A 24,273-nucleotide genomic window follows, 5' to 3' on the forward strand; every position below is an offset into this window, starting at 1 on the left:
GCTGCCACAGGTTACTGAGTAGTGGAAAACCCATTTCCCTGACACTTCTGTCAACATACTGTTCATTCCCTGCCATGAAATATTCCTTATCAGGACACAGATGCTGCGTTTTGGATACATCCCCCTGCCCTCATCTCAGTTCTCTGCTCCCTCATTCAGATGCAGGGTTTATGTAAATCTACACCAGGAGGCCCTGCTTCAGGCAAACCTACACTTGCAGTGGAAATACTGATAACTTCAATTTGTGTCGAAAAGGAATGATATTCTCAATAGAACTTATCAGTGTATCACTATGAACGTTTCTCTATCATTTCAAAACATTGCACATTGACTTAATTACATGCTTGGAAGTCTGTACCCAAACCACCCACGAAAAGTTTGCATTAAGAAATCTTTTGGTAGTTTTGAAATAAATCTTTTGAAATGAGCATCACATGTGTTTTGTCCATGGCAGTGTATCACATCAATAGTCAGATCATGATCAGGAAACTTCCTAACTAAATCCATTTCTTCTGCTATTACCACTTGTACCATGTTAGAGCTGTCGGGGACAGCACGATATTTCATGTACGATGCAGTCGTCTGGGGCCTTCAACAAATCAAATATGCATAAAAGTCCTTATTTCAACTTGAATTGAAATAAAAAAATTCAATACCTCTGGCAGATGATCTATAATTTGTCATTGAATATCTTCAATCATGGTGGTGTTTTGGCTTCAAATCATCTCATAAATCGCTAATTTCAAGACCCTTGGAGATAGGTCTTCAGCAACCCATGCTTGCTGTAAGAGGCAACTATGCTTGTCGTAAGAGGCAACTAACGGGATTGGGTGGTCAGGCTCGCTGACTTGGTTGGTGCATGTCATCATATCCAATTTGTGTAGATCAATGTTCATGATGTCAGTCACTGGATTGTCTGGTCCAGACTCGATTATTTACAGACCACCGGCAAACAGACTGTTTTCCATCACTTAGTTTTGTGTCTCCTAAGTTTGATCCCTGCTGCTGGAAATACTGATGCGGAGTTGAAAGATGACTTTGTGGCTTGTTATAGCCTTGTGGTCATTGTGGAGTGTTATCATGCATCTACACATCCACTAACAACCTGAAACCTCAAGTCTTGTTTTCTTGTATTGATTGAGCATATACCTCAGTGAATGTGTTGGAAAATATAAGGACATGCTAACTGACATTGCCCCTGGAAAGGTGGCTTGTTTGAAAGTGATAAATTGCATGATACAAAGTCGTCCTCCGACTGTACTGCCTGAGGAGATACAGATCTGCTGGCACGTTATGGCGTTAGAGACACAGAGTATGTACCTTTGATGTTGGCAGAATAAACATAGTGTTTTTTTCATTAACGTTTTAATGTCAAATTTCCTTTTATTTCAGAAAAATTCCAAAGGTTTTGGTGACTTCTGTGTGAGAAATGTGGAACACAATGCATTTGGGAGGCGAGAGATTGAGATTGCTGAACAAGGTGAGTTGAAGGGCAGTGCTGTCCTGTTTAGGCGTTACTTGATGCATAGATGGCGTGACCTTCACACATTGAGTAATATTCTCAAAGAAGGAATTTCTAACTCGATAGAAAGATTCTTCCAATAAATTTGTTTGTTAGTTCGGGTATGTTTGATTGTGTTGTTTTGACAGTTTGTCTATTGTGTCCATTTCTTGGCTGTATCATTTCATGGCGGCAATGGATTGAAATAAAAAATATATTGATGATGACTTCCATACTGAAAAACCACCACCATTTTATACCTGACAGCAGTCACCCATTGCTGTCTTCTTTCTTCAACACCAGTGCTCCCTAGTCCCACACCTTCTACGCTCCCTACACACCTGTACTTTCCACACATGTAGACACCCTCATTACACACCTGGCACTCCATTCCATACCTGGACACACCTTTCCGCACCTGGACAGCTCCCTAAACCTACTGGCTAGTCCTGTGCTGTCTACAGTAGCTTGTAACCCTTACCCACACTCAAAGTCAGTACAAGATTGAAAAACAAGTCAGTGTTGACCTTTTACGATGCCCTTGGCCTTGAGCTACATCATTAGCTGATGGCTTCACAGAAGACTAGAATATTTGGATGTAGATGGCTTGTGGAATTAATGTTTAACAATGACATCGGATCTAAATATATCTTTGGGTGCTGTACATTCATGTAGCAGTAGTTTACCCAAGGCTACCTCAGTGAAGGGTGGTAAAGTTGGTAGAGTGGAATACCAGCTACTTTTGTCAGGAGGGCCCTGCTTCAGGAGGGCATGCATTGATGACTGCTTGATTCAGTCTCCTGTGGATTTAAGGTTCACTACATGCTGACTTTGTCATATTTTGAATATTTCAGAAACAAAGGGGTTTGAGTGTTGACCAATGTTATCATATATTGAATGTTTCAGAAATGCCAGGTCTTATGGCACTACGGAGAAGAGCCGAGGCAGATAAGCCCCTGGTGGGAGCCAAAATAATTGGGTGCACGCATATCACAGCACAAACTGCCGTAAGTAACCTCTTGCCTTTCAGAGCTTTTACTGGAATAACATCTTAATGTAGAAGAAGGGTATTTAGGTTACTTTACATCTTGATTAATCTCGTTTAAATCTTGTGGCATACTTTTCTTACTTATAGCTTCTTTGATATCCTTTTTAAGTACAGTCTTCCATCAAGGAGCAGGCTTGATCACATTGATGAGGATTTGTTAGACTCCTTGGCTTTACTGTAGTCATTTAGCTACAAATAACTCAGTCAATGGATAATAGGGCCTGTTTCTTGAAAATTGTTTACTTCATCCATTTTTTCCTAAAGATATTCATTCAACTCAATTAGCAGTGAACTTGCTCTTTTTGGTTTTATTGTTCTTGGTGGACTAGGTGATTCTTGCTACCTAAAAACTCAAGCACATTTGGTGCATCACAAACATGCTTTTAATGTTACTGTACAGTGGAGAAATGTTTCATTGATTTCAGGTAATACACGTACGTGGAACTAGAGATCAATATTTATAGAACTAACTCTGTTGTTGTCGAGGGGGAATTCAAGTTTACTTGGTTCAGTGATTGCTATATTGTTTTATTGTCTATAGAAGCAGTGTTTGAGATGAAGTATAAGAGCTTAGAACATTTACATACCTACACACCTGGACACCTACACACCTGACACATTTACACACCTACACACCTCTCTACACACCTGACAAATTTACATACCTACACACCAGGGGTCCGGAAAATTTAAAATCCCAATCGGACATTTGCATTTCGGCCACGCCCCCTTCACATAGCGTATTTTAGTACGTCTTTACACATTACAAGTTGTTACGTATTCATAATATGATGAATTATGAATTGTTTAATTTTAAATTGTTTAATTCACCGGACAATGAATAACAAATAATATCATTTTAGAATTGCATGGAAAACACACGTTTATTTCTGTTATAATAACCAAAGACGTATATATTGTATATACGTCCGTGTAATAACGATCTGTTTACGTAGTGAACGGTCTAATTACCGTATATGACCGCGTATAAGCCGAATTTTGAGGACCAGAAAAAAGATTCTGTAGAAAGGGGTCGGCTTATCCACGGGATACACTTTCATGATAGTATTTTTCAGATCGTGATCTGTCAGAAACATCGCCTGAATGACGGTCCGATAGATCACAACTTCCCGAAAGTTTGGAAGTTGCCACGACTAGAGCCATTATTGTTATAAATTATCAATAAAGTTATTATTATACACCAATGTTGTCATTATTAAAAAAATGTTATGCATGTTACTACTTCCGTTAATAAGTTTTCAATTGAATGTTTAAAGTTTATCGTTCTTCGTAAACTCGACAATTTTTACATGTAACAATATATGTAATTCACAGCTATAATATATAATCCCCAGATGAAATCGCCAATAGCTATTACGTACGTTTTTCAAAGTTCATAAATTGATAGTGAACAAGTGTCTACCTTTATTGAAAGAGGCAAATAAACAACTGTATCGCGCGAGTTATTCCGTTCGCCATTTGCAAAAACATGTGATCAGCTGTTTCCTGTGACGTCACAAACGGTGACCACTGTGATTGCTTCCTGTTGTTTAAAAAGCAACACGGTACACAAGGAAATGAGCATTGATAATAACGGGCCGATTGGTATTGTCATGTTGTTTACACAAACATTTTCAAGTTGTGGGTGCTTAGCGATCGTGTTGGGAGTAGGAGCTTAATTCCTTTGTTTTCGAGAGATTAGTTTAATAAACTGGAGAAGCCTGTGAGTAAGTGATGGTCATTCAATGGGTTCATAGTATGATAGTTTATTTAATTCTATTGGATTAACATGTACAATAGTGGTGTAAAGGGGGTTATAAAAGTTGGTATATTTTTACTGACTGACATTCTCCAACGAAAACGCCATGCTTACGATGTTGAATTCAAACTGCGAGTCTTCGCTCTAGCTGATATATTTTCTCACGGGTTCATAATTCTATATACACCGATTCACAAAATGGCGCTTCGTTGTTGATGGCAACATATAACGATCATTATGAGATTAAAAAAAACCACGAGAAACAGCTTCCCACAATATGAAATGTTCCTGGTTCTGCTTATCTGCGGGTCATATCATTTTCTTTCGTATTTCAATGGTCAAGTTAACACCTCGGCTTATCTACGGGGTCGGCTTATCCGCGGTCATATACGGTAATATTCATGAGTTGTATCTGCTCAAGTGTATGCGTTGTAACATTTGAATCGAGACTATATCCCACATTTGGTTATCACGTGACCTCCCTGGAAAAGATTTTTTTTAAACTAAAGATTTTTTAAAAACATGACAGATAATATAATCACAAATACTAAAATATCGTTGATAGCAATAATTATTTGAATACTTTTTTCATCTGTACTTTATTATTGACCATAAAAAAATATGATATCGATCGTCACAGAAAACAAAATGGTGGTCAATCAAGATTCAATATACGACAAGCTACTGAAAACAATAAAATCTGCAAGTAAGCAACGACTTACAAAATGATCGTCCAGACTTTGAGGGTTTGGCAACTGCAGACAGAAACTGCTCAGTCCTAAAAATGTCCAGAAAAATTTAAATGTAAGCAATATTTTAAACCGGACATTTGAGATTCTCAATCGGACATGTCCGGCACATATGATCGTTTCCAGACCCCTGCTACACACCTCTCTACACACCTCTCTACACACCTCTCTACACACCTCTCTACACACCTGACACTTTTACATATCTACACACCTCACTACACACCTCTCTACACCCCTGACACTTTTACATACCTACACACCTCTCTACATACCTGACACTTTTACATACCTACACACCTCTACACACCTGACACTTTTACATACCTACACACCTCTCTACACACCTGACACTTTTACATACCTACATACCTACATACCTCTACACACCTCTACACACCTGACACATTTACATACCTAGACACTTCTCTACACACCTGACACTTTTACACACCTACACACCTCTCTACACACCTGACACTTTTACATACCTAGACACCTCTACACACCTGACACTTTTACATACCTAGACATATCTCAACACACCTGGACACCTACACACCTGACACTGTAGTAGGTGTTGTCATGAAGTAGGTGGTGTCATGAAGTAGGTGGTGTCATGAAGTAGGTTGTGTAATGAAGTAGGTTGTGTCATGAAGTAGGTGGTGTCATGAAGTAGGTGGTGTCATGGAGTAGGTGTTGTCATGAAGTTCGGTAGTGTCATGAAGTAGGTGGTGTCATGAAGTAGGTTTTACACACCTACACACCTCTACACACCTGACACTTTTACATACCTAGACATATCTCAACACACCTGGACACCTACACACCTGACACTGTAGTAGGTGTTGTCATGAAGTAGGTGTTGCCATGAAGTACGTGTTGTCATGAAGTAGGTGTCAGAAGTTAGATGTTGTCATGAAGTAGGTATAGGTGTTGTCATGAAGTAGGTGTTGTCATGAAGTAGGTGTAGGTGTTGTCATGAAGTAGGTGTAGGTGTTGTCATAAAGTAGGTGTTGTCATGAAGTAGGTGTAGGTGTTGTCATGAAGTAGGTGTTGTCATGAAGTAGGTGTTGTCATGAAGTAGGTTATGTAATGAAGTAGGTGGTGTCATGAAGTAGGTTGTGTAATGAAGTAGGTTGTGTCATGAAGTAGGTGGTGTCATGAAGTAGGTGTAGGTTGTTGTCATGAAGAAGGTGTTTTCATGAAGTAGGTGTTGTCATGAAGTAGGTGTTGTCATGAAGTAGGTTGTGTCATGAAGTAGGTGGTGTCATGAAGTAGGTGGTGTCATGAAGTAGGTGTTGTCATGAAGTAGGTGTAGTCGTTGTCATGAAGAAGGTGTTGTCATGAAATAGGTGTTGTCATGAAATAGGTGTTGTCATGAAGTAGGTGGTGTCATGATGTAGGTGGTGTCATGAAGAAGGTGTTGTCATGAAATAGGTGGTGTCATGAAGTAGGTGGTGTCATGAAGTAGATGGTGTCATGGAGTAGGTGGTGTCATGAAGTAGGTGGTGTCATGGAGTAGGTGGTGTCATGAAGTTTGGTGGTGTCATGAAGTAGGTGGTATCATGAAGTAGGTGGTGTCATGAAGTAGGTGGTGTCATGAAGAAGGTGGTGTCATGGAGTAGGTGTTGTCTGTTGTCAGGAAGTAGGTGTTGTCATGAAGAAGTCAGTGTCATGGAGTAGGTGTTGTCATGAAGTAGGTGTTGTCATGGAGTAGGTGTTGTCATGAAGTAGGTGGTGTCATGAAGTAGGTGGTGTCATGGAGTAGGTGGTGTCATGAAGTTTGGTGGTGTAATGAAGTAGGTGGTATCATGAAGTAGGTGGTGTCATGAAGAAGGTGGTGTCATGGAGTAGGTGGTGTCATGAATAAGGTGGTGTCATGGAGTAGGCGTTGTCTGTTGTCAGGAAGTAGGTGTTGTCATGAAGAAGTCGGTGTCATGGAGTAGGTGTTGTCATGAAGTAGGTGTTGTCATGAAGTAGGTGGTCTCATGAAGTAGGTGGTGTCATGAAGTAGGTGGTGTCATGGAGTAGGTGGTGTCATGAAGTTTGGTGGTGTAATGAAGTAGGTGGTATCATGAAGTAGGTGGTGTCATGAAGTAGGTGGTGTCATGAAGAAGGTGATGTCATGGAGTAGGTGTTGTCTGTTGTCATGAAGTAGGTTGTGTAATGAAGTAGGTGGTGTCATGAAGTAGGTTGTGTCATGAAGTAGGTGTTGTCATGAAGTAGGTGGTGTCATGAAGAAGGTGGTGTCATGGAGTAGGTGTTGTCTGTTGTCATGAAGTAGGTGGTGTCATGAAGTAGGTTGTGTCATGGAGTAGGTGTTGTCTGTTGTCATGAAGTAGGTGGTGTCATGAAGTAGGTTGTGTCATGAAGTAGGTGTTGTCATGAAGTAGGTGGTGTCAGGAAGTTCGGTAGTGTCATGAAGTAGGTGGTGTCATGAAGTAGGTTGTGTCATGAAGTAGGTGGTGTCATGAAGTAGGTGGTGTCATGAAGAAGGTGGTGTCATGGAGTAGGTGTTGTCTGTTGTCATGAAGTAGGTTGTGTAATGAAGTAGGTGTTGTCATGAAGTAGGTTGTGTCATGAAGTAGGTGTTGTCATGAAGTAGGTGGTGTCAGGAAGTAGGTTGTGTAATGAAGTAGGTTGTGTCATGAAGTAGGTGGTGTCATGAAGTAGGTGGTGTCATGGAGTAGGTGTTGTCATGAAGTTCGGTAGTGTCATGAAGTCGGTGGTGTCATGAAGTAGGTTGTGTCATGAAGTAGGTGGTGTCATGAAGTAGGTGGTGTCATGAAGTAGGTTGTGTAATGAAGTAGGTTGTGTCATGAAGTAGGTGGTGTCATGAAGTAGGTGGTGTCATGGAGTAGGTGTTGTCATGCAGTAGGTGGTGTCATGGAGTAGGTGTTGTCATGAAGTTCGGTAGTGTCATGAAGTAGGTGGTGTCATGAAGTTAGGTGGTGTCATGAAGTAGATGGTGTCATTAAGTAGATGGTGTCATGAAGTAGGTGGTGTCATGAAGTAGGTGGTGTCATGAAGTAGGTGGTGTCATGAAGTAGGTGTTGTCATGAAGTAGGTATTGTCATGAAGTAGGTAGTGTCATGAAGTTATGTTGCTAGTGATGTCATTTTCCTGTTGGTGTTGAAGATCAAATTCTCCTACCAGTATTGTTATTATAATTCCTTTGATGTTCATGTGTTATTGTTCAATCTATCTAGCAAGTTTTGTCATAATCTGTTGTAGTTAGTTCAGATGGAATTGTGCTGAAACAGTATCATGATTTTATAGTGTATGTCAGACATGCTTCATCTAAACATGCAGCAACTGACACTTATGAGAATAAATGAGGTAGTGGTTTTTGCATGTGAGACAATGACAGGCATTGCTGTGTGCATAACACTGCAGGGAACTTGGAAGGGAAAGTGTCTACATCAGATGGCAGCCAGTCCTGTTCCCATCGCTTCTTGGCTGGAGTTAGCTGACTCCTTCCAACCTCACCACCAATAAGTGATCAATAAGTGACATCCATTGGTAGCACATTAGGCGGAAGTAATGTCACTCGGACTCGGGGGGAGGGGGGTGGGGGGGTGATGTGGTCAGGAGAAAGCACTTGTGATTTATGATGAGAGCATTGAAGATGAAAGTATGAGACATGAATTTCAATGTAAGTTACTGAGTATTTCTTGCAACATCGACTACAGTAGTCTTATTTGCATCCAAATAAAGAGACGATACTACATTGATTTGCATGACATCCTATCATTACTGTCCAAAAAACTGATTACAAGACATGGCCTTCATTATAGCATCACCTGTCCCTTTTTCAGCTTGGCTGAGATCTGCCTTTGCCTTCCTTATTTGACAGATATGCACTGATTTAGTCTTCCAATAATGAGTAGCCCTGCAGTTACTAAGAATACACAGAGCCATGAGAGAGGAGATGTCTAAATCTCTCAGCAAGATTCCCTGTTTGTTTATTAGGATGTCCAGGTGACTTGTAAATCACGTTGCTGGTAAATCACAACAAATGACTGGTTTGTATTTCACCTGGCTGTGATGCCAGCATTTTTGTAGTTGGTGTGAGCAATGAGATAAAGACAGCTGAAGTCCCTCCCTGACCCTCCAACCACAACAGCTTTAATGAGGGCTCATTAGACATACCAAAGGATGGGAATTAATGTCACTTGAATCTTCCCAAGATGAACTAACGGAAGTGGCTGGGACGAGACTGAAGCTCTGTTTGCTGTTGCAAGAAAAATATCACTGTGTCTTGCTGCTACTTAGCCTACTTAGAATCTAAATTTGATGAGGGGGCGTCTATGTTGCATGTTTCCCTATCAGTGCTATTAAATGTGATTCCTGAGTATCAGGAATAGAAATATGATTTCAGATTGGTGAAAGATTTATGTTCCTAAAGTTCAAAGGGCATCAGTAGCCACTAGTGTTGACATGTAGGAGTTTCAATTATTTTGGAGATGTCATGGACAGAGATGTCTCCTTTTGTGAGATGGAGATTTCTTTTCTCATCAGACTTTGTCCATTTAATGTTGATAGAGGTTTCCACTGAGAAAAATCAATATGTGAATGAAACTTGTGTCTGGAACTTTTGTCATGTAATTTTTTTACTTGTCTCTGAGGCAAGGGGAATGTTTTGGATGCTCTTGTTAATTAAGACTTAGCAGGTTTCATTAAAAAGGGAGCCTGTCTAGTCTGTCCAGTCTGTCCAGGACTGTTGTACTTTTGTTAGCCCAGTGGACAGCGGCACTACATCTCTCTGTGGAGGTCAGTGGCACTACATCTCTCTGTGGAGGTCAGTGACACTAAATCTCTCTGTGGAGGTCAGTGGCACTAAATCTCTCTGTGGAGGTCAGTGACAATACATCTCTGTGTAGAAGGTCAATGACACTTCATCCCTCTGTGTAGAAGGTCAGTGACACTACGTCTCTCTGTGGAGGTCAGTGACACTACATCTCTCTGTGTAGGTCAATGGCGCTACATCTCTGTGTGTAGAAGGTCAGTGACACTACATCCCTCTGTGTAGAAGGTCAGTGACACTACATCTCTCTGTGAAGAAGGTCAGTGGCACTACATTCCTCTGTGTAGAAGGTCAGTGACACTACATCTCTCTGTGAAGAAGGTCAGTGGCACTACATTCCTCTGTGTAGAAGGTCAGTGGCACTACATCCCTCTGTGTAAGAGGTCAGTGACACTACATGCCTCTGTGTAGAAGGTCAGTGGCACTACATCTCTCTGTGTAGAAGGTCAGTGACACTACATCTCACTGTGTAGGAGGTCAGTGGCACTACATTCCTCTGTGTAGAAGGTCAGTGGCACTACATCCCTCTGTGTAAGAGGTCAGTGACACTACATGCCTCTGTGTAGAAGGTCAGTGGCACTACATCTCTCTGTGTAGAAGGTCAGTGGCACTACATCTCACTGTGTAGGAGGTCAGTGACACTACATCTTACTGTGTAGAAGATCAGTGACACTACATCTCTCTGTGTAGAAGGTCAGTGACACTACATCTCTGTGTAGAAGGTCAGTGACACTACATCTCTGTGTAGGAGGTCAGTGGCACTACATCTCTGTGTGTAGAAGGTCAGTGAAACTACATCTCTCTGTGTAGAAGGTCAGTGACACTACATCTCTGTGTAGAAGGTCAGTGACACTACATCCCTCTGTGTAGGAGGTCAGTGACACTCCATCTCTGTATGTAGAAGGTCAGTGGCACGACATCTCAGTGTAGAAGGTCAGTGACACTACATCCCTCTGTGTAGAAGGTCAGTGGCACTACGTCCCTCTGTGTAGAAGGTCAATGACACTACATCCCTCTGTGTAGAAGGTCAGTGACACTACATATCTGTGTAGAAGGTCAGTGACACTACATCTCTCTGTGTAGAAGGTCAGTGGCACTACATCTCTGTGTGTAGAAGGTCAGTGACACTACATCCCTCTGTGTAGAAGGTCAGTGGCACTACATCTCCCTGTGTAGAAGGTCAGTGACACTCCATCTCTGTGTGTAGAAGGTCAGTGACACTCCATCTCTCTGTGTAGAAGGTCAGTGGCACTCCATCTCTGTGTGTAGAAGGTCAGTGACACTACATCCCTCTGTGTAGAAGGTCAGTGGCACTACATCTCTCTGTGTAGAAGGTCAGTGACACTACATCTCTCTGTGTTGAAGGTCAGTGGCACTACATTCCTCTGTCCAGAAGGTCAGTGACACTACATCTCTCTGTGTAGAAGGTCAGTGACACTACATCTCTCTGTGTTGAAGGTCAGTGGCACTACATCCCTCTGTGTAGAAGGTCAGTGGCACTACATCTCTCTGTGTAGAAGGTCAGTGACACTACATCTCTCTGTGTTGAAGGTCAGTGGCACTACATTCCTCTGTCCAGAAGGTCAGTGACACTACATCTCTCTGTGTAGAAGGTCAGTGGCACTACATCTCACTGTGTAGAAGGTCAGTGGCATTCCACATCCCTGTGAGTAGGTCAGTTCTCCATCAATTATTATGGTACAGTGGTTCTGTTCTCAAAATCTTCCAAATGGCTGCTGGTTTTCATGGGGAATTAGTCAGCAAAGAGCCAGAGTCGCAAGAAACTAATTACAATTTTTATTTACAAGAACAATGAACAATATCTTAAATATAGCTGAGGGTGCCACAGAGAGTTGGTACAACCCTCTGTGCCGTGGGTGAGAGGTCTGCTTGGTTAGAGCGTCAAACCCCTACTGCCTAACATCTTGCTTCTGTTTGTATTTAACTAAAATATAGAACAATAAAAGGAATATTATTGGCTGTTGATGCACAATCGGGTGTGCCCTACAGTGAATGAATGGCGAGACAGAGGGTGAATACTTAATCCTTTTGGACTGGCACTAATCTTGTTGACATATTTACTCGGTGCTTGAAAAAAGTCATTATGATATCACAAGAGATGTGCTTGTATGGGGGCTGAACCATAATGAGTCAAAAATAATGTATTTGCTGAATGTTATTCTAATATAGGTGATGACAGATTTACTTAAATAAAATAGTTCAAGGCAATCAATAAAACTATGTAGACATAAGTTTTGTCTTATTGAATAGTATGTCTGGGAGATGGGTTCTTGTTACCTTAGGCTAGTATTTATCTAAAAGCTTTAAATCTAGTTCACTGTGTAGACATAACTTTTGTCTTATTGAATGGTATGTGAAGCCCATTTCTGGTGTCCCCTGCCGTGATATTGCTGGAGTATTGCTAAAAGCGGCGTAAAACCATACTCACTCACTACTGAATAGTATGTCTGGGAGATGGGTTCTTGTTACCTTAGGCTAGTATCTATCCAAGGCTGTAACTGAAACTACTTATATTTTGTGTCTGCATTTTTTCTGGATCCTAATATATATTACTTGCTGTTCTATAATTATATGAAAATTTGTATAAATGTTACACCATGATAATGTCTTAGACTAGAGAAAATGTGCAGAAAGTAGTGCAGAAAGTAGAGAAAGGGAATATATTACTGGTAAACAGAAAATCTGTTGCTTGTTTGTCATGTGTAGTCAGGCTGATGAGGTGAGAGAAGCAGAGCTCCAGATGTAGCAGTACAGGAACTGATAGTTAACTGCTTGTTAATTGAGAAGGATATTCTGAAGCTAGTTTCCTTCGCAGAGACCCTAGACTGTAACTGGTTCCTGCAGCTTGTTTGGTGTGTTCATTGTATTTAACAGAGCAGCATCTTTGCATATGTCGTGTATCAGAGAAACACAGTAGTACAGTGTATCATCTACACAAAGTAAGCAGTGATAGATACACATTGGTTCTGCATTTATTCCAGTGTGCATATATTTGTAGACACAACTGCCAAATTGAACCTAATGATCTGTACTTTGGGACTAGTCATCTACTTTTGGAGGAGGGAAAATCAGGGTAAAGTCAGTCAAGAGTATGATCAGTTCTGTTGGACAATTCAAAATGAATTCCACAGCTGCAAATTGTAGTACAGTATTATCGGTGGTTCGTGAAGGGAGCTAACTCTGTTTGCCTATTCAAAATTTCAAGGTGGGCCCACATTCGAAACTAAACACACTTGTTGAGAATATGTACCATGTTAACAAACCCGCATTACAAACTGCTATTTTGTCTGTTTAAAATAAGTATTATGACTTATAATTGGATTAGAATGTACAAATGCGATGACAATACAGCAGAACTCACTTCTACGAACACCGCCAAACTAGGTCGTGGGGTCATTAATATTCATGAGTTATTCCTTTTATGGAACAAGTTCTCGGAAACGTTTGAGGCTTGTATCATGTCCGAGATCAATTCAAGTGTAGACATATTTTCAGGCTTATATCACCACCAAAACTTATGATTAGATTGATGTGTTATACTGGCAAAAGTAGAATGAGTGGTATTGCCTCTGTAAATTATATTTGAAGTAGATCTAAGTTTCTTGCTTTGTAACTATTTTTGCAAAACTAGTGTGGTCAGCTATGATGACGTTATTCAAACTTCAAAGACTTTGTGTGCCTTTCGTGGAATTAACGTGACACTAAATGATTTATAAAGATATTTCCCATCAATATTACAAAATAAGAATAATATATAATGTGACACACCCATGCAAAGTAATGACAAATGTGAGCCCACTAGCCTAAATGACTTAGTCAACCCAGTGAAGCCCAGCGATTTACAAATGTTGGCCCACCTGTTTCGATCACTAGACGGGAACAATGTGGGCCCACATTTTAGAAAATGGTTATAAGTAAGCCAAGCTAATGAAGCTTAGCAATTTATAAATGTGGTCCCTCCTGTTGCAATCACTATGACAGAAGAACGTCTAACGTGGGCCCACATTTTAGAAAACGGTTATCAGCACTAAACCAATCTAAGAAGATGTACAGATGGAAACATAAATATATAATGCATTCAAACATTTAATTAAGAATACGTATTACCTTAGAGATAAGCTGGGCATTTAATACCTGGACCAACAACGTGACTGACGCCATTTCTCGCAAATACGAAAACAATGAGATAGCTCCCGTTTGAAATTAGAGTGACCTCCCTTTCCCAATATGAACCACAATAATACCGTTTTGCCGTAAATTCAAACCATGTGTCATAGTCTTAAAGTTCTTTTATTGATTTGAAGTTACAAAGAAGATTGTCATGATCACTACCTACAATGATTCAATGACATTTTGTGTCCATTTTGAAAAATGTAAAAATTAAAACCATGGCAATAGGGACATGAAATGGCCATATCTTTAAGGAAACACTTATGTATCGCACCATTTCATAATGAAATAAATGGAGTTAATCGAGTGAATTGATTCATATGATATTGATTCAGTATGTTTCATATTGTTTGGACTAACAAATGGAGTTAATTGTATGTAAGTTGGTTGGATTACGAGATCATGAAAGTCTGAATGTGCTTTCTTATTATGCAAACTTGGAAAGGTTAAGACTGGGTATTCTGAATGACAGCTATGGGCTGTACGACTGATTCCAAATGCGAAGCACTGTCTACCTCTCCCTTCATTGGGATAAACATTTGAAATGAGAGAGTCTCCAGAGCCTGTGGAAACTACTACCATACAATCTCAGCCATCTACATGTATTAGACTTTTCAAATTTTGGATCGACAACTTTATGAAAAAAAAATTCAGAGTGTAGTTTTAAATGGAAGTTGCCATTTTGAAACTACTCCCATAAAGCTTCAGAAATCTGCTTTCTGATTGGCTAATGTTGATTTCTTAGTCATTTCATTAGTTGGTCAAAGCTTGCGAAAGGTCGTTCAGATGTGACCTGGGATGTCCTCAGATCTTTGTAGGCTGGTAGCAAAGACTTAGATTTGATATTTTTCATGAATCATTAGATATATATATATTTAAAATTATCTGTATCTCTTTTAAAGTTGAAAAATGGCACATTGATAGAAAATATCATGCACGGTAACTAATACTTCACAAATTAAGTAAATTAAGTAAGCAAAAACTTTCTCTATTTAGCCTTGCGTAATGATTTTTGAATAAAACATGCACATAATTGATATATTTACTGCAATACAATGACAATCAATGTCAGTCATGTTCTGTTCTTTCTTCATGACATATTTACTGTTGGGTCAAAGGACTTGTTTAAATAACGAACCAGTCCTATGTAAATTGGGATGCTTTTTTAGTTTTGTCTGATGTTTGTCCACTGCCTCCACAGTTGGTTTTGAAACCATGTAGCTCCTGGACATCCCAGGGATATGATATATGTCTCCTTTATAGTCCTGGCATATGTTTGACAACTGACCGGTCAAGGTCATCCTCAAGCCAGACTCAAACTCTCATCGATCCCAATTGTGTTGATTGATGCTCTTGATATTAATCACTGGATTGTATGGTCCAGACTCGATTATTTACAGACCACCGTCTTATAGCTGGAATATTGCTGAGTGTGGCGTTCAACAACAAACCAAGCAAGTCAAACTCATTGACTGAAGAAAAGTTCTTTGAAATGATAATTCAAGCAGCATTGACTATATAATGAGGGTGAAATTTAGTACTTGCCATACTGGAGCAAGCTGCAGTCTGGTTGAATGATTATGTACAAGTTGAAGGTCATTCGTAAAGTAATTGTTTGTCATTTTCCCTAAAATGTATTTTCCCTTTTAAAGCTTGTCATAGTTATATTTAATTCCACCTGGGGCATCCTATTTGGCTAAGATGCAGGATAGCACTTTGGAATGTTTTTGAAATACTTCCATGATATGGAAGGTCAAATATGCTCCAGGTCATACAATATGCAGTTTATGATAACTTTTCACAGTAGTTGGATGAAATTTGGGAAATGTTATCCTTAAGGGAGCCGTGAAGATCCGGTGTAGAATAGGTCTTTAGCAACCCATGCTTGCCATAAAAGACTATGCTTGTTTGAATAGGCGACTAACGGGATCGGAAGGTCTGGCTCGATGACTTGGTTGATGCATGTCATCATATTTCACTTGCATGGATGAATGCTCATGATGTCAAGCACTGGATTGTCTGGTCAAGACTTGATTATTTACAGACCGCCGTCATATAGCTGTAATATCGCTGAGTGCAGCGTTAAACAACAATCAAACATTAATTATCCTTGAGGCGGGGCATTGAATTGGTACAGTTTTAAGACTCTCATTGAAGGTCAAGGTCACTAGAAGGTCATTGGTAAGACAGTTCTGCTTCTTTGTGTACTGAACCAACCCCTGTGTTTGTAAGACATGTTTGTAATAACTTGCACTCCATTGTAGTAATGGTATGTAATGTCCCCAAGCTATGAGTCAATGAACCTCTCTTTGTGTGTTTCCCTGGTCCAGTGGGATATTGCTCATTGAAATGCTGACATAGGAGAGGTGTCTGTTGTAATCTCTTGCTCATCATTGCTGCATTTCACCACAAATTGATTTTTGCAGCCAGTATACAATGTGTGATGACTGTGTTTCTTCATGATCTCTGGGGGGCATGGGTGGCATGGGGGGCCCAGTTGTCTGAGGCGCAACAATTCGCTGTGCAGAGTTGCATCCCTAAGGCACATCAGAAACCTATGATTGTGGGTTCGAATCCCGGTTTGCCCCGATTATGTTTCTAGGTTTGTCAGCACCATACCAAAGTAGTAAACATCTGTGAACTGCATCACTGCTGACACGCCCTGATATAACTGGAATACTGTTCAAGCGGTGTTAAACCCAACTCACTCACTCACATGATTGCTTTGTTTGAGGCCTCATATGTATGTATGAGGGTATGTACCAAGAAAATGTTGACAGACAAGTAAATGCTGTAGATATATGTTTGTGTACACTGTGAGTAATAAGCTTGTGTTGCTGTTGCAGGTGCTGATAGAGACACTGGCCGCCCTTGGGGCCTCCGTCAGATGGGCAGCATGCAACATCTACTCAACACAGGTACAGTCATCGGGCCGTCCAAAAGGCCACAGTATTTCAAAACTGCATACATTTAACTCTGCTTATGATGTACAATTATTAGGTGTTCAATTTACAGTCAGAAACAAAATTTCGGAATCAGTTGATTTACCAGTGTTTCGACACAGTCTACACAGGTACACACCATTTGGTTCTGGTATGTGTTGTGAGTAATACACATGGTTTCTATAAAACAAATTACATGCATATGTGAGCTGTGGACAGAAAAGAATCAACAAACAGATGAATAGGAAAAGGATTGATTAATTCAGGGTAAGTCATTACAGTCAGTACCAGTAACAATGATGGTGATGAGAGGAGAAGCTGAGGGAGGGACATAAAGCTTGTTTAGGTATTGATTGTCACTCCAAATGAGTATTTATCGGGTCCGGAAATAGATGTCATGCATCCAGACAGCCAGGTTGAGCACCCAGAAGGGGAATGTACAACATAGTTGCAGACATCAATTCAGGAATAGCTGAGAGTGGCATGCTCTAGGATACACATACAGAACCTTGCCTGCTTGGTTTGCCCCTGGAAACATTGAATCCTTGTTACCTAAAGTGCCCTTAGGTTACTCCTTGAACCTTGTAGAATCCAGATATAGTTTCATCCAGACTGTATCCCACCTGCCAGGTGATGGGTGCCTGATATGGCTGAAATATTTAGTGCACTCTCCCTCACTCACTGCTGCCAAGTAATCCTTGCATATGTAGTAATCTACTTACACAATGCCTGATAATACTGTGTAGGCTACAGAGATTCAGCTGAGCAGATTCCCTTAGGGAAATGTTCTTGTGCTCTGTCCTGACAGGCAGCTTCTGGTAGGTGCTTGTGATTGGCTGATTGTGGATAGTACCTTTAAGGGGTATCACATGGTTAGACAGACACCTGTTCATTGGATCATATGATTATAGCATGTAGAAATTACCAAGAGGTCACAGGTCACAGATGACTTTCTGTCATTTTTCAGTTGATTTTGATCTAAAGGAATATTTATAGTTTTTTAGGAAAGTTCTGAGCTTGACCTGAAGAATGTAGTGAGATGAATTGTTTCAGAATGAGGTTGCTGCAGCGCTGGCAGAGGCAGGATTCTCCATATTTGCCTGGAAAGGAGAGACTGAGGAGGACTTCTGGTGGTCTATAGACAAGTGTATTAACGCAGATGGCTGGCAGCCAAACATGGTCAGTAAGAGTTTGGAACTAGTCCTCAGATGCTCTTTGTTCGTAAGTGATTCACAAGTTCCATCATGATCATCTCATCATAAGAATGTTTGAAAAGGGATCTGCAATTAAGCAGATGTATATTTAGGCACAGTATTGCTGCTCTATCAGGCCATCATGCTTGTGATCATCTATTGATGACAGGGCAATGTCAGTCCTGCTGTGTCTGACCAGTAATAGTCAACACACAGTGAGGACACCCAATGCTAACCCTGGTGGTAAGGGCCTGTCATCTCTGCTGTGTCTGACCAGTAATAGTCAACACACAGTGAGGACACCCAATGCTAACCCTGGCGGTAAGGGCCTGTCATCTCTGCTGTGTCTGACCAGTAATAGTCAACACACAGTGAGGACACCCAATGCTAACCCTGGTGGTAAGGGCCTGTCATCTCTGCTGTGTCTGACCAGTAATAGTCAACACACAGTGAGGACACCCAATGCTAACCCTGGTGGTAAGGGCCTGTCATCTCTGCTGTGTCTGACCAGTAATAGTCAACACACAGTGAGGACACCCAATGCTAACCCTGGTGGTAAGGGCCTGTCATCTCTGCTGTGTCTGACCAGTAATAGTCAACACACAGTGAGGACACCCAATGCTAACCCTGGTGGTAAGGGCCTGTCATCTCTGCTGTGTCTGACCAGTAATAGTCAACACACAGTGAGGACACCCAATGCTAACCCTGGTGGTAAGGGCCTGTCATCTCTGCTGTGTCTGACCAGTAATAGTCAACACACAGTGAGGTCACCCAATGCTAACCCTGGTGGTACATGGCTGATAAATAAATACAGATGATGAGTGTTCTTTGTTTAGTTCTGTTACATCAGTATTTTGATTGTTGCTGGTACAGTATATGTAGATGGTGTGAGCTGTTTGTATGTGTTATTAGATCCTGGATGATGGTGGGGATGCTACACACCTCATGCTGAAGAAGTACCCAGCCATGTTCAACATGATCAAGGGCATCGTGGAGGAGAGTGTGACCGGAGTACACAGACTGTACCAGCTCTCCAAATCAGGCAAACTCACTGTGCCAGCCATGAATGTCAATGATTCGGTCACCAAGGTAATGGCACCTACCTTGTGTCCTTGACCTCTCAGGTCACCTAAACTATCACCATTAGGCCAGGCGTTTTATATTTTTCGGATTACAGACCCACCGAAATACTAATCAGATTCCCCATTTTTTTTCCCGCTGATAGCCGCTTAGACAGTTATTTAATTTTTTATCATCAACTTTTAATAAAAAAACATGAATTTACCGTTGTAAACTAGTAAAGAGATACATAATCGATCTTTGTTGATCTCGAAGCCGAACATGAATAGCCTCCCTTGACAATTGTCCCTGTTGGAGGTGATAGAATTTATATTGTTATGAGAGGCTTTATCGTCACAAATGGCGGTCTTTTGAGCGCAGAATATGTTCATAAAGTAGGCCAGAGGCATTCTGCATTTAAAAAAATGCATCTGGCTTTTTTTCTTTCTTTTTTCCCTCCTCCAACCCTGGACTTTGGGCTGAAAAATCCATAATCCTAAAAATAAAAAAAGCCTGGCCTTAAACAGTATCACAATAGCTAATATAGGGGCTGAATAGATTTGACTCAGTAGTTCTTGGTTTTTGGTCAGGTACCTAGGATATAGTCTTGAGGATGTACAGTTACTTGTGTTTGGACCATGAAATGAGATAGTTATGGGTTAATGGTCAGTGGATGGACTGACAATGTGGTTCACACTATATAGGTCTATTTTGGCCCTCAGCATTTATCTGCTTAAGTCTGACAGACTTAATTATGTTCATTCTTTCTTCTCAAATTACTGGATGTTAAATGTGTCTTTCTGTGCTGTCAAAGTGTGATCTCAGATTGGCCCTGACTGTTGAATGTTCCAAGTTGTAGCACAACCTGAACCTAAAGGCAATCTCCATAGGAAGGGAGTAAGATTAGTACATATTCTTTTTGACATGCCATAGCACAAGAAAATAATTCAATATCTGATTTATTTCTGGATTCAATTTAGCTAATTCAATTTGATATGTGTCTCTGTGGCCAGAGGGTAGACATCTTCTGCTGACTGTCCTCCTGGTTATGTAATTATGTTGCTTGAGGGAAGTGTAGTGTCCTTTGCTTCAAGTCGTGTCACTCCTCTTGGTCAGTGAATCAGTGGAGCATCTAATCATATTACAGTTGGTCACATTGCAATCTGGTAATATCAGGAAGTCTCTAGGTTACATTCTGTCATTTTCTTTGTGTAATATCATCACAAGTTGTCATCTGGTCTGGTCTGGTCTGGTCTGCCATGCGTGAGCAACATCGGCACCGCTCCTACTACTTGTTCCAAGTGATTGGGTGTGGAGTAGACGTAACCGACTGATTCTGTGGTAGATTTGCTTGCTATACTGGGTAACATCTATATTCCTGTCAGGATGACAAGTGCTCTCATGGACAACTGTGGTATACCCATTGTTTCTTTTCTTTCTAGACCAAGTTTGATAATCTGTACAGCTGCAGAGAGTCCATCTTGGATGCGTAAGTGTTTGAATGTACTATCACATACATATCTCATATTCTCATTGCCCGATCTCCTTAAGTAATTGAAGTGGATCTTCGCACATGTCCATTGACACCTCAATTTGGGCTACGCACACATGTACATTGACACCTCAGCTTGGGCTACTCACACATGTCCATTGACACCTCTGCTTAGGCTACTCACACATGTCCATTGACACCTTAGCTTGGGCTACTCACACATGTCAATTGACACCTCAGCTTGGGCTATTCACACATGTACATTGACACCTCAGCTTAGGCTACTCACACATGTCCATTAACGACTCAGCTTGGGCTACTCACACATGTACATTGACACCTCAGCTTAGGCTACTCCTATTGTACATTGACACCTCAGCTTGGGCTACTCACACATGTACATTAACGACTCAGCTTGGGCTACTCACACATGTTCATTGACACCTCAGCTTGGGCTTATCACACATGTACATTGACACCTCAGCTTAGGCTACTCCTATTGTCCATTGACACCTCAGCTTGGGCTACTCACACATGTACATTGACACCTCAGCTTGGGCTACTCACACATGTACATTGACACCTCAGCTTTGGCTACTTACACATGTACATTGACACCTCAGCTTGGGCTACTCACACATGTACATTGACACCTCAGCTTGGGCTACTCACACATGTACATTGACACCTCAGCTTGGGCTACTCACACATGTCCATTGACACCTCAGCTTGAGCAACTTACACATGTCCATTGACACCTCAGCGTGGGCAACTCACACATGTACATTGACACCTCAGCTTGAGCAACTTACACATGTCCATTGACACCTCAGCGTTGGCAACTCACACATGTACATTGACACCTCAGCTTGAGCAACTCACACATGTACATTGACACCTCATCTTGAGCAACTCACACATGTACATTGACACCTTAGCTTAGGCTACTCACACATGTACATTGACACCTCAGCTTGGGCTACTGACTTCTCACACATGTACATTGACACCTCAGCTTGGGCTACTGACTACTCACACATGTCCATTGACACCTCAGCTTGGGCTTCTCACACATGTCAATTGACACCTTAGCTTGGGCTAATCACACATGTACATTGACACCTCAGCTTAGGCTACTCACACATGTCCATTAACGACTCAGCTTGGGCTACTCACACATGTTCATTGACACCTCAGCTTGGGCAACTCACACATGTTCATTGACACCTCAGCTTGTGCAACTCACACATGTACATTGACACCTCAGCTTAGGCTACTCCTATTGTACATTGACACCTCAGCTTGGGCTACTCACACATGTACATTAACGACTCAGCTTGGGCTACTCACACATGTTCATTGACACCTCAGCTTGGGCTACTCACACATGTACATTGACACCTCAGCTTAGTTTAGACTACTCCTACTCCTATTGTCCATTGACACCTCAGCTTGGGCTACTCACACATGTACATTGACACCTCAGCTTGGGCTACTCACACATGTACATTGACACCTCAGCTTTGGCTACTCACACATGTACATTGACACCTCAGCTTAGGCTACTCACACATGTACATTGACACCTCAGCTTGGGCTACTCACACATGTCCATTGACACCTCAGCTTGAGCAACTTACACATGTCCATTGACACCTCAGCGTGGGCAACTCACACATGTACATTGACACCTCAGCTTGAGCAACTTACACATGTCCATTGACACCTCAGCGTGGGCAACTCACACATGTACATTGACACCTCAGCTTGAGCAACTCACACATGTCCATTGACACCTCAGCGTGCGCAACACACACATGTACATTGACACCTCAGCTTGAGCAACTCACACATGTACATTGACACCTCAGCTTGAGCAACTCACACATGTACATTGAAACCTTAGCTTGGGCTACTCACACATGTACATTGACACCTCAGCTTGGGCTACTGACTTCTCACACATGTACATTGACACCTCAGCTTGGGCTACTGACTACTCACACATGTACATTGACACCTCAGCTTGGGCTACTCACACATCTACATTGACACCTCAGCTTGAGCAACTCACGCCTGTCCATTGACACCTCAGCATGCGCAACACACACATGTACATTGACACCTCAGCCTGGGCTACTCACACATGTACATTGACACCTCAGCGTGGGCAACTCACACATGTTCATTGACACCTCAGCTTGGGCTACTCACACATGTACATTGACACCTCAGCTTGGGCAACTCACACATGTTCATTGACACCTCAGCGTGGGCAACTCACACATGTACATTGACACCTCAGCCTGGGCAACTCACACATCTACATTGACATCTCAGCTTGGGCTACTCACACATGTCCATTAACGACTCAACTTGGGCTACTCACACATGTCCATTGACACCTCAGCCTGGGCTACTCACACATGTACATTGACACCTCAGCTTGAGCAACTCACACATGTACATTGACACCTCAGCTTGAGCAACTCACACATGTTCATTGAGGACTCAGCCTTGGGTTTCTTACACATGTCCATTGACACCTCAACTTGAGCAACTCACACATGTCTATTGACACCTCAGCTTGAGCAACTCACACATGTCTATTGACACCTCAGCTTGGGCTACTCACACATGTACATTGACACCTCAGCTTGGGCTACTGACTACTCACACATGTCCATTGACACCTCAGCTTGGGCTACTCACACATGTACATTACTCTCTACCCATACTCTCAGTCTATACTCTCTACCCATACTCTTAGTCTATACTCTCTACCCATACTCTCAGTCTCTACTCTCTACCCACACTCTCAGACTCTACTCTCTACCCATACTCTCAGTCTCTACTCTCTACCCATACTCTCAGTCTCAACTCTCTATCCAAAGTCTCAATCTCTACTCTCTACCCATACTCTCAGTCTTGACTCTCTACCCATACCCTCAGTCTCTACTCTATACCCATACTCTACTCTCTACCCAAACTCTCAGTCTATACTCTCTACCCACACTCTCAGTCTCTACTCTCTGCCCATACTCTCAGTCTCGACTCTCTACCCATACCCTCAGTCTCTACTCTATACCCATACTCTACTCTCTACCCAAACTCTCAGTCTATACTCTCTACCCATACTCTCAGTCTCTACTCTCTACCCATACTCTCAGTCTCCGTCATATTCTCTACTTATACTCTCTAACCATACACTCTACTCATATTATCTAGCAATACTACCTACCCACTCATACTCTATACTCCTACGGTCCACCTACATAATCTACATGGTCTAGTATCTGCCGCTAGAGCAGAAGGTCTGTGTGTTTGTGCCCCGGGCCCGTCGTAATCAAACATGTTAAAAGATGGTACTTGTTGTTACTCTGCCTGAAGTACAATCATGCACGTACACACATAAAGTACAACAATCTTGGAATGTGAATACCTCCCCTATACTCTCTACTCTCTACTCATACTGGGCCCTCTTCGTTCATGTACCTCAGTAGTGTCTGGTGAAAGTTAAAACAATGAC

General features: G+C 41.6%; 1 protein-coding gene across 6 annotated transcripts in view; it reads left to right on the top strand.

Annotated features, from left to right (window-relative positions):
• LOC124117092 (adenosylhomocysteinase-like 1) overlaps positions 1-24,273 on the top strand; it is a 121,659-nt gene that overhangs the window by 83,125 nt on the left and 14,261 nt on the right. For all 6 annotated transcript variants that reach the window (XM_046478810.2, XM_046478809.2, XM_046478811.1 and 3 more), the window contains 6 exons: positions 1,393-1,480; positions 2,408-2,508; positions 16,905-16,976; positions 18,054-18,179; positions 19,106-19,282; positions 20,695-20,741. In XM_046478810.2, coding sequence (XP_046334766.1) covers positions 1,393-1,480; positions 2,408-2,508; positions 16,905-16,976; positions 18,054-18,179; positions 19,106-19,282; positions 20,695-20,741 — 611 coding nt within the window. The remainder of the gene's footprint in view (positions 1-1,392; positions 1,481-2,407; positions 2,509-16,904; positions 16,977-18,053; positions 18,180-19,105; positions 19,283-20,694; positions 20,742-24,273) is intronic.

Source organism: Haliotis rufescens, unplaced genomic scaffold, assembly GCF_023055435.1.
Source record: "Haliotis rufescens isolate VD_foot unplaced genomic scaffold, xgHalRufe1.0.p SCAF_22, whole genome shotgun sequence".
Classification (NCBI taxonomy): Eukaryota; Metazoa; Mollusca; class Gastropoda; order Lepetellida; family Haliotidae; genus Haliotis; species Haliotis rufescens.